At 43.9% G+C, this 15,429-nt stretch overlaps 1 protein-coding gene across 1 annotated transcript in view; it reads left to right on the top strand.

Annotated features, from left to right (window-relative positions):
• Positions 1–14,745, top strand: part of LOC109919713 (GTP-binding protein Rhes-like) — a 20,174-nt gene extending 5,429 nt beyond the window's left edge. Inside the window, exons 2-3 of the mRNA XM_020519743.2 lie at positions 10,669–10,948; positions 13,377–14,745. Of these exons, the coding sequence (XP_020375332.1) occupies positions 10,678–10,948; positions 13,377–13,915 (810 nt within the window). The 5' untranslated portion in view covers positions 10,669–10,677 and the 3' untranslated portion in view covers positions 13,916–14,745. The remainder of the gene's footprint in view (positions 1–10,668; positions 10,949–13,376) is intronic.
• The last annotated feature ends 684 nt before the right edge of the window (positions 14,746–15,429 follow it).

Genomic DNA, 15,429 nt, shown 5'->3' with positions numbered 1-15,429 from the left:
GATGCTGCTTGGCCTGCTGTGTTCATCCAGCCCTGCACCTTGTTGTCTCAAACTGTGATTAAACACTTGAAATACGGAGTACAGCTCTGGTTCCATATACAAATGATTCTGTCACCAGACAGCATCCTGAAAAGATTTACAAAACTGATACATGACCTGAGGAGAGCTGCCTGTGAAGAAAGGTTGAGCAGGCTGTGACATTTTTAAGACAGGGTTGATTGAAGCCTTGAAAATTACAGAAGAGTTTGACAGAGACATTTCCACTTGAACTGGAAAGCAGAACTGGGGCCATCAATATCAGAAAATCACTAATATATCCAACAGGGGATTCAGGAGATACGTCTTCAACTAAAATGTGCAGGGAATGTGGAATTCGCTCCCATGGGAGCTGGAGGTGATTGACATGGCTGCATTTAAAGGGAAGTTGGATAAACACACAAAATCAAAGAAGATAGCAATGGCTGAAGTGAATCGGAGGGGGGAAGTTCACAGAGTGGTCTAGCCTGTTTCTGTTCTGTATCTTCTGTGTCATTTCACTGTCATTGGGAGATGTGCCATTTCTGTATTCACTCAACAAATTCCAGAACATTCTCTAGCCCATCACCTGGTGATGTTGACTCTTTACCTTCCTGTTGTCATGGCCTTCCAGAGCAATGCATGAAAAAGAGGTTCATCTGGGAGAATCTCCTTAGGAGCTGGGATCAGATGGTGGCCTGGCTATCAGGGCCTTGATTATTGTGCCCAGACAGCACCTTTTTGACAGTCAGATTCCCCTCTGCATGGTACAAAGGATTGGCTGGTTGATGCCTCAGTCCTAGTCCATGTGAGGGGGTGAAAACTCCAAGGTCGTGAACCTCTGAGGAAAGGGGGTTAATTGAGTCACAAGTATCCTTTAGTTTTGAGGTCATTGTCTTTAATGGGTCAACAGTCATTTCCCATGAGGGTCCATTATTCCAGTTTGTTTGTTGTTCATTAAAATGTGATTGAATCTAAACTGTTAGCTAAGCACAGTGCATAGTCCAGTGTTGGGACAGGTAGACCCTGGATTGACAACAAGAGTGCAGCAGTGACAAAGTTAATTCACACAGGGTATGGTGATGTAATGGCTTTGTTACTGGGTTAGTGGTCCTGACAATGCGAACTTTATCCCACTGGGAACTTGGGGGCGTTTAAAAATATTCAAAACTGAAAAACTGGGATCAGGTATGGCACTATGAAGTTGTCAGATGTTTGTAAAGACTCGCGTGCTTCATTAATTACCTTAGTACAGGGGAACCTGCTATCCTTACCCAGTCTGGATGTACACGTGACTCCTGTCCCATACAGGATGCCGGGGGGTGTTCATTCAGCCCATCGTGTCTACACAGCTCATCAAATGAGCATCATTACCCACTATCAATCTCCTGCCTTTTCCCCATATCCTTGTACGCTATTTCTATCCAAATAATCACCCAATACGATGTGGTTGGTTCTGAACTGCCTACTGAGGTAACCAAGTGACACTCTGTTGTATCAAACCAATACTGGCTGTTCAGCAAGGCCCATCACTTCCTCAAACTTCCCATCTTGACCACTGAAACCAAGTTTTGAGAATGAACAATAATTTTAACAAAAAAGAACACCAGGATGAGTAGCTTAGACAAACTATGCAACACTTCAGATGATTCAGTTTTAAGATGCTGGTTCTCACTAAGAATGAAGTATTCTGTTTAACTGCCTCATCTTTTCCCCTGTACAAAAAGCCAAAGCCAAAACCAAACCTCTCACGAGGTGTCTCCTTGCCGCAGCCCTGAACACTTGTCTTTCGAAGTCGAAGAAACAATTCCATGTGACAGTAAATATCACAAACTGTTCTGCCTTATCCTTCTTGACAAAGTTGACCACATATCCTCTTCCAACAGATCTCAGGACCACTGCCTTCCCTCCAATTCCGTTCCCCTCTCTCCAGCCAGAGTATCCTCTACAAGTGAGTGCTTTAACATTAAGACTGTAAAAAAATAGGAACAGGAGTAAGCCATACAGCCCCTTGAGCCTGCTCTACCATTTGATAGGATCATGTCTCATCTGAAATTCCTCATGTCCATTTTCCTGCCCTTTCCCCATTACTCCTGATTCTCCTACTGAACTAGAATCTTTCTATCTCAGCCTTAAATATACACTAGGACTCTGCCCCCACAGCTCTCTGTAGCAAGGAGTTCCAAAGACTCTTAACCCTCAGAGAAGAAATTCCTCCTCCTTTCAGTCATAAATTGGTGCTCCTTTATTCTAAGACTATGCCCTCTGGTAGTAGACTCTCCCGTGAGGGGAAACATCCTCTCAGTATTCACCCTGTCAAGCCCTTAAGAATATTATATGTTTCAATGAGATCACCTCTCAATCTTACAAACTCCAATGAGTAGAGTTCCAACCTGTTTAGCCTTTACTCATAGATTGGAATATTATCTTTCAATGACATCACCTCACATTCTTCTAAACCCCAGGGAGGAGAGTTCCAACCTGTTTAGCCTTTACTCATAGATTGGAATATTATCTTTCAATGACATCACCTCACATTCTTCTAAACCCGAGGGAGTAGAGTCCCAACCTGTTTAGCCTTTGCTCATAATACAATCCCTCCATACCAAGGATCATTTTGGCAAACCTTCTCTGAACTGCCTCCAGTGAAATAATATTTTTCCTTAAATAATGGGACCAAAACTGCTCAGAGTACTCCAGACGTGGTCTCACCAGCAGCTTGTACAGTTGCAGTAAGACTTCCCTACTCTTACAATCAAACTTTTTCCTGCACCATTACCACTAGTCTTTATAACCTTGGAGTCACCTCTCCTTATACTTTCTGTACAGCTCCAATGACAACTGCTGTCATGGTTTGAGAACATGATGCATTTGAAAACCACAATCAGATTGTTGCAGGTGTGTATGAGGTCTCAAGTTTGTGCTGTACACTGTTTTGGTTTTTACAACAATACACTTTTAAGTAATTTTCAGGGATCACAGCCTACGGACAGGGGGTAGGCCATTTGGGACTGAGACAAAGAGAATTCTTTTCAACAGAGTGGTGAGCCTTTGGAACTCTGTCGCAGAATGCAATTGAGGCCAAAACATTGAATATTTAAGTGGTTAAAGTCAGAAGTCATAGACTCCAGGTTATCGTCCAACAGGTTTATTTGAAACCACAAGCTTGTGGAGCGCTGCTCCTTCATCAGGTGAAGTGCACCAGGGGAGTCAACCCGAGACCTGTTTCTCGCTCACTGGGAGACCCCGGGCTGGGGTGGAGCTATGTCTGGCTCATCTTGGTGTTGGTGCTGCTGCCCCACTTTCCAGGCTTAAAAGAAAATGAAGAGACATAAAAGAAAAATAGCAGAAATAAAAATAATTCTAAAAAGACAAAGAAAGCCGATGGGAGTGGACGAGCCCTGGGCTCAGCACCCCCTTTTTGCCACCATCTTGAAAAGAAAAGGTAGGGTGTAGGGTGGTGGATGGAGATGGACAAATACAAGATGAAAGACCACAGGAGTCTCTCTCACACACACAGATCCTCTCTCATACACATGCTATTTATTAAGCACGGGTGCACTCTCTCTCTCACACACAAAGAGTAGGGATCAAGGAGTATGGGGAGAAAGTAGTAACAGGGTACTGAATTGGATGATGAGCCATGATATTGAATGGAGGAGCAGCAGGCTCAAAGGGATGAATGGCCTACTCCTGCTATTTTGTTTGTTCCTATGTTTAAGTATTGTGCAAGTCACTGTTGAGTTTTGTTTGGCAACAGGCACTTTTGGATGGTTACTATATAAAGCAGCATTTCCCAAACTTTCACCTCCCAGTATGACCCCATTTTGAGGCTTGAAAGGAGTCATGACTGTTAAGCGAGAAGTTGGAGAGTGGGACAAAGTGGGTGGGCAGGCAGGGGGTGCCTGAGTGAGGGCCTGTCTGTTAGAGCAGGAGGGTAGCTGTAACAACTCCGTCAGAGCTCCACTGCCTTTGTATTTGTGTCCCCAAAATTCCAGCTCTCAATCCCACCTGTGGTCCTGAACTCACTGTGAAGTCCTGATGTAAAAGCACAAAATAAATCCAAATTGTCGTGGCATTAGTGTTGCATCGTTTGGAAAAAGACAAGTTTGTGTTTAGAACTGGGTGCACTTTCTGGAATGATGTTGTTTTAAGAATGTTATAATTTAAAATTTGTAGGTTCTGGATTGTAGTTTTAAAATATTGAATTTTCTGCTGACTAAATAAAGGTTAGCCAACATGGATATTTTAAACCCAGATCACAATCCTCTGAATTGATTGTATTCATTGATTTAATTAACACAGAGGATTGATGACTTGAATGCTGCTGTGAACTTGAACTTTCAGGAGGTTGAGTCATGTAACATCATGACAAAGGAGATCATTTGATTCCTCAAATATATGCCAGCCCTCTGCAGAGCAATCCAGTCAGCAACACAGCCCTGAAATTTTATTTCTCCCAAGCATCCTTCCAATTTACTTCTGAAATCATTGATTGTTTCCACAGAAGCCTGCTCTGCCATTCAATATGATAATGGCTGATCATCTAACTCAATCCCATGTTCCTGTAGAAACACAGAAAATATTAGCGCGAGTAGTTTATTTTCCCCCCATTTCCACTGCTCTACTGGGCAGTGTGTTCTGGACAATACCACTTACTGCATTAAAACAAAATCCTTCCCACCCCATCCCCACATTTGTTTGACCAAAATCTTAAACCTGTTTCCCTTTAATCCTTCAACCAGAACAACCTGCCCTCTGTATATTAAATTGCCACATAACAGACTTGTTCAAAAAAAATTGAAAACATCAGCTATAAGGGGCTGCAGCAGGCACAGAATTGAATAAGACAAAAAGCCTGGCTAGTGGTAGACAGTTGTATTTTAGATCGTAGGGAGCTATAGGTAGACAGTTGTATTTTAGATAGTAGGGAGCTATAGAGTGGTTGATGTGAGGATCATTGCTCCTTGCTTAATAGCTGTCAGCGCGTGAACTTGGCTATCAAGGAGTAACTGCAAAGAACAGAAGGATAGTGACAGTCTTCAAGAGGATGGAGACAGGCTGCTGAAAGGGCAGACAAGTAGCTGAAATGTGGCAGAGAAATGTCGAATGCTTCATTTTGGATAGGAAATACAGAGTAATAAACTGGTACAATTACTATCAGGGCTATACACAGAGGCAGATTTTTCACAACCAGTCTTTGAAGTTAGGACAGCAAGTTAGTGAAGCAATTTAGAAAAAGCTTTCCAGATCATAGAATCATACAGAAGAGGCCCTTTGGCCCATCGAGTCTGTACTGCCAGAAGTATACTCCTACCTGCACTAGGCCAATAGCCTTAAATGTAATGACATTTTAAGTGTTTCATCTAGGTACTTTCTAAAGGTTAAGGTTTCCCATCTCAACTACCCTCCCATACAGCACATTCCAGATTCCCACCATCCTCTGGGTGAAAAAGTGTATCCTTAAATCTCCTCTAAACCTCCTGACTTTCACTTTAATATACTTCTCCCCTGTTCTTGACCCCTTGGCTATGGAGAACAGCTGCTTTCTATCCACCCTATGCAAGCCCCTCATAATCTTATACACCTCTATCAGGTCCCCCTCAACTTTCTCTGCTTGAAGGAAAAGAACCTGAACTTATCCAGCCCCTCTTCATAGCTGCAATGCTCCTTTCCAGGCAGCATCCTGGTGAACCTCCTTCGCACCCACTCCTTGCAATCACATCACACCTTGAGCTTTCTAACAGACGCTTTGCGTACAAAACCAAAGAAGTTATTCTGAAACTTTCTTTTTAAGACAGCAGTTAGAATCTCAGAATTATTCTTGCATGGAGCCCATTAAGCCTTCCAAGCCTGTGCCGGTTCTCTGCAACAATTTACCTAGGTCCACTCACCAACTGTTTCCCTGTAGTACATTCCACACCCTAACCATGCACTGTTTGTGCGTGTGTGTGTGTGTTTGGGGGTCGGGGGGGAGAATTCCTCCTGTTGTTATTGTTTCTTTTGAGAATAAAATTAAATCTGTTCCCCTGATCCTTCCAACCATGGGAGCAGTGTTTTTTTCCCTATCTTCTGTGCCCAGACTCCTCTGAATTTTTAAAAATTTTATTGAATCTTTCCTCTACCCCTCCCCCAGCCAAGGATCACAGCCCCACCACCTCTATCCTGCCCATGTCAATCAAGTCCCTCGTCCCTGGAACCATTTCTGCAGTCTCCTGGGAGCCTTCACCATCTTTCCACCAGCACAGTGCCCCGAGTTGTCCTGGACGTTCCCAGAGGAGGAAAAGAGTTCCTCTGTATCTTCACCACTACGTCTTTGTAACTTTAATCAACTTCGGCAGATCACCTCTGAATCCCAAAGGTCAACAAGCCACGTTAGTGTATTCTATCCTTTTAATTCAATCTTTTAAGTTTTACTATCAGTGTGGTGGATCTGCACTGAATCCACTTCCAGGCCAATATCTCTTTCCTGAGGTGCTTGTCCTGAACTGACTGTTGCTCCAGAGGGGAATCTGACCAAGACTCCTTACAGCTGGTCAATTAGAACTTCCTACTGGATCTGGAATGTACTGTCTGTCTGAAAGGTCAATGAACTTTCCAAAGGGAATTGGACAATTAATGGCTCATTCAAACAGCTAATGCAAGCATGATGGACTGAATAGCCTCCTGTGCTGGATGATTCCTTAGTAATACCAACAAGGAACAAGAGGCGGCCACTCAGCCCTTTGAGACTGCTGCACCATTCAGTAAGATCACGGCTGATCTGAATTTAACCTCAACTCTGCATTCCTGCACACTTCCAAGTATGTAATCAAGAATCTATCTATCTCTGCCTTTAAAATATTTAAAGATTCTGCATCCATTGCCTTTTGGGGAAAGGAATTCCAAAAACTCTCAACCTACAGGGGAAAAATGTTTCCTCATCTCTATTTTAAATGGATGAGCGCGTGTTTTTAAATTATGACCTCTAGTTCGAGGTTCTCCCACAAGAGGAAACATTCTTTCCAGATCCACCCAGTCACATCCCATCAGGATCTTTTCTGTTTCAATGAAGTCACCTCTGACTCTTCTAAACTCCAGATTCTGTCCTGGTTTTGAATGGAAAAGAACATGTAGTTTAAAGTTCATGAGGGTCGTCAAAACCAGCCGAATTCAGTGTGTTCTGAAAGTGCTGACACACTGACATCCAGATGTAACCTCGGAATATTTCAACTGTGGAGTGTATGACCCCCTTCATGGAATGGAGTTGCTGTTTCTATATAAATAAGCCTCTACTGATGAGATTTCTCCGGTATTTGAAGTTCATTTCACACACACAGGGTTTCCTATACTTCTTAACTACATAGGAATAGAAGGCCATTCTGCCCATCAAGCCTGTTCTGCCATTCAATTAGATCATGGTTGGTCATCCAACTCATTGCCACTTTCCTGCATTATCTCCATATCCCTTAATGTCACTAGTCTCCAGAAACCTATTGATTTCTCTGTTGAACCTGCTCAATCACTGCGCTTCCACTGCCCTCTAGTGTGGAAGATTTAAAAAGGAGCACAGGTGGCAGTGGAGGGTGACATGGTTGAGTGGGAGCACAGTTGATTTGCAGTGTAGGTAGCAGACTCACCCTTTATAAGCCAGAGTCTGTGGAATTCTGTCATGTGCTGTGCTCTGCACAACTCAAACCCTCACAGATGCAGGAGGATTGAATTAGTCCAGTACAGTGTAGGAGACACCCTGAGTAGCCACTCCCAGTACCACTAGGAAGTCCTGTCATTGCCACTGCACCTGATCACATCAAAGAACCATGATATTATAGGGGCTTCTAAAAGAAAAGAACACTACAATCCCACAGAATGGGACAAATGTAGAGACCAACAATGGGCCACAAAGCAGTTTATAGGAGCGGCTAAAAAGGATTATGAAATGAAACTTACAATATACATAAAAGACAATAAGAAGAGATTTTATTCATATGTAAGGGGGAAGAGGCTGGTTAAGTGTACTATTGGCCCACAGAAAGCTGAGAGTGGGGATACTGTCAGTGAACATGGGGAAATGGCAGACATGCTGAACACTGTAGAAAAAGAGAATAGCTTGCCAGAAAAATTATTAAGAGGATCAGAGACAGGGTCTAAATAAAGTTAGCTTAAGTAAATCATCAATAAACTAGGAAATTAATGGAGCTGAAGAGTGACAAATCCCCAGGAGCTGATGGTTTCCATCCACGGTTGTTCAGAGAGTACATTACTGATGCCCTAACCATAATCTTTCAGAGTTCCATGGATTCAGGAGTTGTGCCGCTGGATTAGAAATTTGCTCACGTCACTCCACTCTTTAAGAAGGGTGACAGAGGGAAACCAGGAAATGACAGACCAGTTAGCATCAGTGGTGCGGAAATTGTTATAATCAAGGGTAGAATGACTGATGGATATTGTTTATATGGACTTCCAGAAGGCTTCTGATAAAGTCCCACACAAGTGACTGTTAGCTAAGGTGGAAACCCAAGGAACTGAGGGCAAAATACTTGCATGGATAGGAAATTGGCTAAGTGGCAGAAAACAAAGTTGGAATAATGGGTAAGTAGTCAAAATGGCATGCTATGACTAGTGGTATCCCGCAGGGATAGGAATCTATGTTGGGGCCTCAAATGTTCACAATTTTCGTTAACGATTTGGATAATGGCAGAAAATGTCAGCAAATTTGGTATATGTTGATATGATTGGCCAGCATTGTAGTTAGTGTCAAGGATAGCATAAAATTAAAACAGGATATTGATAGATTAGATGAAGGGCAAAGCTGTGGCAGATGCATTTTAATATAAGCATATGTGAAGTTATCCATTTTAGACCGAAAAAGGATAAAACAGGGTATTTTTCAGAAAGTGCAAAGTTAAACCCAGTGAATGTGCAACAAAACTTGGGGGTTCAAGTTCATAGCTCTTTAAAATGCCATTAACCAGTGCAGAAAACAATCCAGAAGGCTAATTGAAATGGTGGCTTTCATATCCGAAGGACTGGAGAATAGAGATCCAGATGTTATACTGCAGTTATACAAAACCCTAGTTAGACCCTACTTAGAATACTATGAACAGATTGGGGCACCATACGTTAGGAAGGATGTTTTGGCCCTGGAGGGAGTTCAATGCAGGTTTACAAGGATGATGTTTGGACGTCAGGGGTTAAGTTATGAGGAGAGATTAGACAAATTAGATCTTTAATCTCTAGAATTTAGAAAGTTAAGGGGCAATCTGATTGAGGTCCTCGGGATATTAAGAGGGAAAGACAGGGTAGATAAACTATTTCCACTGGTCGAAGATTCTAGAACCAGGGGGCATAGTCTAAGAATTAGGGCCAGGCCATTCAGAGGAGATGTTAGAAAGTACTTCTACTCGCAAAGAGTCGTGGAGATTTGGAACTCTCTTCCTCAAATGGCAATCAATGCTAATTCAAATGTTAATTTAAATCTGAGACAATTTTTTATTAGCCAAGGATATCGAAGTCTATGGGCATATGGCGTTAAGCCACAGATCAGCCATGATCTTAATGGCAGGACAGGCTCAATGGACTGAACGGCCTACTGCTGTTCCTATGTTCCTACATCTTCCCCATTCCCAATGACATATAACCAAAGTGCTGTACAGCACCCTCCCAGCTTGGACACACAGGACACTGGTTAGATTGTGAACACATTGGAGAGAATGGTTCCAGGGTCTTCAGTCATGAGGAAGGATTGGAGAAGTTGGGGTTGCTTTCCTCGGAGAGAGAAGGCTAAGAGGAGACTTGATAGAAGTTTTCAACATCATGAAGGGTCTGGACAGAGCGGATATGGAGAAACTGTTCTCATTCATAAACAGATCGAGTACCAGAGGGCACAGATTTAAAGTGTTTTACAAGAGAAGCAAATGCAAGGTGAGAGAAACCTTCTTCCCCCATAGTGAGGAGTTGGAATGCACTGCCTGCAAGTGTGCTGGAAGCAGGTTCAACTGAGGGCGTTGAATGATTATTTATATAAAATGTGTGCGCAGGGTCACAGGCAAAAAGCACAAAGTCAAAATTGGCATAATCCAGTCTGTACGTTCACACTTGGCATTCCATTCACCCAATTACAACATTTAAAAGACATTTGGACAAGTACATGAATAGGAAAGGTTTAGAGGGTTAAGGCCAAATGGCTCTAGTTCAGTTTAGGAAACCAGGTCAGCATGGATGAGTTGGACTGAAGGGTCTGTTTTCCTGCTGTATGACTATAAATATTCATACATGGGATATGGGTGTCACTGGCCAGACCACTATTTACTGCCCATCCCTAATTGCGAAGAGTCAAAGGTTACCCACATTGCTCTGGCTCAAGGCACAGAGCAGGTAAGGATGGCAGATTTCCTTCCCTGAAGGGCATTAGTGATCCACATAGGTTTTTTGATGATCAACAATGATTACATGGTTGCCATCAGGCTAGTTTTTCATTCCTGAATTCAAGTTTCACCATTTGCCATGATTTGAACCTATATCCCCATGTCAGCATTACTAGTTGAGTGACACTCCCACTACAGCACCATATCTCCACAGAGACCGCATCAGTTAAATGGTAAGTTGTAACTGAATCAATAGCCTTCCAGCAAAACATTGAAATATTAACAAACATCTCTCTCTCTCGTCCAGGTGAAGGCCATGATGAAGACTTTCCACTCCACTCCTGCCATGCTGAATGTTCCAGCCAAGAATTCCTACCGAATGGTTATCCTGGGAGCCTCCAAGGTGGGAAAGTCTTGTATTGTCTCCCGTTTTCTGAACAGCCGGTTTGAGGAGCAGTACACTCCCACCATCGAGGATTTCCATCGTAAGGTCTACAACATTCGCGGGGATGTCTACCAGCTTGACATACTCGACACATCAGGGAATCACCCCTTCCCCGCCATGAGAAGACTCTCCATCCTGACAGGTGGGATTACACACATACAACATACAGACATAGACACACACACACACACACACACACACACACAAACACACAGGGTGAAAGAATCTCTCTCATGTGTCGCTTTATCAGATTACATTCTATCCTGCAGTTACCAACCAATCACTAATCTCATATAACCAAAACTGGCATCAAAAAATCACCAGAGATTGTAGGGGTGAGGTGGGGGGTTGTGAATTCACCACTGTGGGGAGTTTCCACTAACTGTTTGACCAGTGGATTTGGGGTGAATGAATAGTCAGGTCTGAATGTGTAGTCAAATCCAATCAGGGGAAGTACCTGGGTCATAGTGAGGGACTGGGTATTCGGGTGTTTTGGGTCTATGAACTGATTAGGAAAGAAGACCTAAAAACAATTGTGGGGGCAAAATAAAAGTACAAAATTACTATCACAAGGAATGTGAAATAGACTAGATACAATTTCTATGTAAATAACCCAAAAATCATCAGGATAGATATAAGGCCACTAAGGGATCAGGTGATAAACTCTCTGGCAGTAACAAGATGTTGTTGAATTATCACTTTGCCTTATCACAAGGGAGACTGACATTTTGGGCATTAAAGGAAGAGAGACGGGTAATTTAATTAATAAGCCAATTAAACAGAGGGAAGAAACCCCGGCCCAGGTGGATTGTATCCACACATAATAAAAGTAGCTAGGGAAGATATAGCAGAGGCTCTACTACATAAATTCACAAGACAATAGAATACTGCTGGAGGACAGCTGGACAGTTCATGTGATTTCTGTATTTGAAAAGGGAAACAGACCAATTCTAGGAAGCTATAGGGTAATGTTAGAGCTAGGGAAGATAATGAAATCCTTACTCAAAACTAAATTAGAAAAGCATCTAAAAACTGAAAACATAATCGAGCAGTCTGCATGGATGTCAAAAGGAAAAGTCACATTAGATCATGTAGATGAGCACAAAAGTGGTAGATGTAACATACTTGGAGTTTCAATAGTTCTTCAAGAAGGTACCACATAGCAGTAGGGAGTCATAGTCCACAAAGGACAATAGGCATCTCTCTCCACTACAGAGTGATAATTAATTATGACTAGCTTGACAGTAAGCTAAAGAGGCTACTACATTTGGGACAAGGATTAAACCCGAGCTATTGGCCCTTTTCTGCACGACAATCCAATTATGTCACTAACTGCCTCCCTCCCCCAGTCAAATAAACTAAAGCCAGAAACGTGGGGTCAGAGGAAGAATAGCAGAATTGATCGGTTAAGGGTAGTTACTGAGACTGGTGAAAGGTACCACTGTTCCAAAGGCCTTGGTGCTGGGACCATTTTTCATCATCGTTTAGGTCAGGAAGGCATAGTGGTGGCTATACCATACTGGTCATTCAGAGGCCCAGGCTATTTTCCACAATGCTTGCAGTGGATACAAATCTCACCATGGCAGCTGGTGGAATTTAATCTAGATTGAGAGATTCAAATGATGAAAATAACAGCTATCACTGAAATTATCTGGTTCACCAGTGTCCTTTAGGGAAGGAAATATGCCATCCCATACCCAGTGTAGCCTACGTGTGACTCCAAACCCACAGTGATGTGGAATTCCTTCTAAAATGATGGTAATCCACTTGGTTCAAAGGCAGTTACGGCAATAAATGCTCACATCCCTGTGAAAGAATTTTTAAATATTATTTGGACTTGGGAAATGAGCCCTTTCCCTAGGATGGGGGATTTCGAGATTAGGGGCACATTTTAAGGTAGGAGCAGGCAGGTGGGACTAGTTTAGCTTGGGAACATGTTCAGTCTGGACTGGTTAGGCTTAAGGATCTGTTTCTGTGATAGATGACATCACTTGGGAGGTGGGGTGAATATAAACGATGGACTGCGATGTTCATAAACTTGCAGAACATTGCATGGGAAACGAACTTCAACAGTTACATTTTGAGATGGTGTACTTTGAGTGGAAGAATAAGTAGATCAGAAACCTGCTGGAGAATGTGTCCGGATGGACTGGGAGAAGAAGGATTTGGGTGTACAGATACTGGTCACAGTCCACCCGAGGGTTAGGTGCCAAGTGATGGTCTGCAGGCGGGGGCATAGGGGATTGGGGCTTAGGCCCTGGACGGTCAGGATTCAAAGGATCAGCCCTACCTGCTCGTGAATGATATTTTTCGAAAAGCACATTTTTTTTTTTGGAGCTGCTGTGATTTTTTTTTCATCCGAGGGAATTATTAAAGTCCAGACCCATCCTTGGGCGAGTGGCACAAATAGACTGACGCTCAGTGCCATTTCACATTCAAACTGCCGCTGTCCGCGCTGTGCACCACCCTCTCCCTTCCTCCCCAGGGTAGGGGGTTTCCGGTGTGTGCAGCTCCCTCTCTTTTCCCCCGGGAAGTCCGCCATCCTGTTTCTCTTTGCCTCTCTCTTTCAGGCGATGTTTTTATCCTGGTTTTCAGTCTCGATAACCGCGGCTCCTTTGACGAGGTCGAGCGGCTGCGGAGGCAGATTATTGAGTGTAAGACATGCCTAAAGGACAAGACAAAGGCGGCGGCGGCGGCCGCCATTCCCATGGCGGTGTGTGGGAACAAGTCGGACCGGGCCGAGCTGCACCGGGAGGTGAGGGCCGAGGAGGCCGAGCGCCTGGTCGCCGGGGACGCTAACAGCGCCTACTTCGAGATCTCCGCCAAGAAGAACTCCAACGTAGAGGAGATGTTCCGGGCTCTCTTCAGTATGGCCAAGCTGCCCCATGAAATGAGCCCGGCCCTGCACCGCCGGCTTTCGGTACAATACTCCGAGGCTCTTCACCGCAAGTCGTTCCGCCTGCGGCGCGGGGCCAAGGAGGTCGGCGCTTTCGGGATGGTATCACCCCTGGCCCGCAGGCCTAGCCTGAACAGCGACCTGAGGTATATCAAGGAGAAGGTGCTGGGCCGTGGGGAGGATCGTCAGCGAGAGAAATGTCTTATCCAGTGACTGGCAGCACCGAGGGGAACAGATCCAGCCTCTCGGCATTCACAATATAAACTGCAGCTCCTGGTAACTTTAACATAATGTCAACCCTTTCAGTATCAAGTTATTTCGCGGTGTGAGACCTAAGGGATTGCTCCAACTATCTCGGTGCGATCTCTGTAACATGCGGGCCATTGCAGCTCATTCCCAACTGTTGGCTACTTAAAGGCGTGGGATGAGTTGTTTCTGGCTGTGGACAACTGTCTCTGTTCACGGCTTCGCGTTTATTTCTGTGTAATTCTCAGTACTTTACTGGATTGATATCCTTTCCTTTGTACAATATCATTTCACAGAATCTGCAGTAACTACCTAAATGTCTAAATCTTCTCACGCTACTCTGAAAGTTTAGACTACACTCAATCCATCTGCCTGTTCTAATCCCATTACCTCCTTCCTACGTGACCACTGTCTCATCCTGCTCTCAGCCTGTCTTACCCCAACCACTCAGCTTGTGCTTACTGTCTGATTCTTGTCCAGTCTTCACCCTCCCCACAGCTCCTACCTGCTGCCCCAACCCTGTCCACTGTTCCTTACACACTCTCTTACCCTCTCTTTCTACCCCTACCCAGCTCATGCCCAATTTCTCTCTCTCATTCTTTGTCTGCTCCTGCACCTAGTCCTGACCCTGTCCACTGACTTTCACTGCACACTTCCAGGACACAAGAATATATTATTTCTGTTCTACACCCATGCCCCTTTCTGTTGTATCCATTTCTCATTGCTTTCCCTCCAGCTCATTCCATTCTAGTCATGTTTTCTGCAGTGAGATTCAATAAAGGTGAAACTTGCCATAACTTTTCTGTCAATGTGTGGTTCTCTGCACTGTGAGTAGTGGAGGTGTCGGAGAGAAGTCGAACCACGTTTCACTGAAAGACCCGAGAGTTACTGGTGGATAATACATGATCGAAGCTGATTCTGACGTGAGAATGATCTGCTGTCAACAACCTGATCTGCGGAGCATCTGACAAAATAGAATCGGAGCAAGTGAGAATTGAGTGAGTAAATCTGTAAGAGGGAGATGGATGGGGCCCAAGCATAACAACCGATACATTCAGAACAGAGGAAGATGGTATGGTGGGGGTGGGGAGGAGACGGAGACCAACAGCTTAGTTCATTACATTAATCTGAAATGAAAAGCTAGTGTCAAATGGTTGTAAAAGTCCACCTGGTCCACTAATGCCCTTTAGAGAAGGAAATCTTCCATCCTTACCAGGTCTGGCTTACGCGTGACTCCAGACCCACAGCCATGTAGCTGACTCTCAAGTGCCCTCTGAAAAGGCCAAGTAAGCCACTACACCTAAACCATTCCAGAAAAGTATCATAAGAATAAACTTTTAAAAAAAAAACAAAAGAACTGCGGATGCTGTAAATCAGGAACAAAAACAAAGTTGCTGGAAAAGCTCAGCAGGTCTGGCAGCATCTGTGAAGGAGAAAACAGAGTTAACGTTTTGGGTCCAGTGACCCTTCCTCAGAACCAG

This window comes from Rhincodon typus, chromosome 37, assembly GCF_021869965.1.
Source record: "Rhincodon typus isolate 14 chromosome 37, sRhiTyp1.1, whole genome shotgun sequence".
Taxonomy (NCBI): domain Eukaryota; kingdom Metazoa; phylum Chordata; class Chondrichthyes; order Orectolobiformes; family Rhincodontidae; genus Rhincodon; species Rhincodon typus.
The sequence above is the reverse complement of the archived record's forward strand: the minus strand, read 5'-3'. Positions and strand labels throughout refer to the sequence as shown.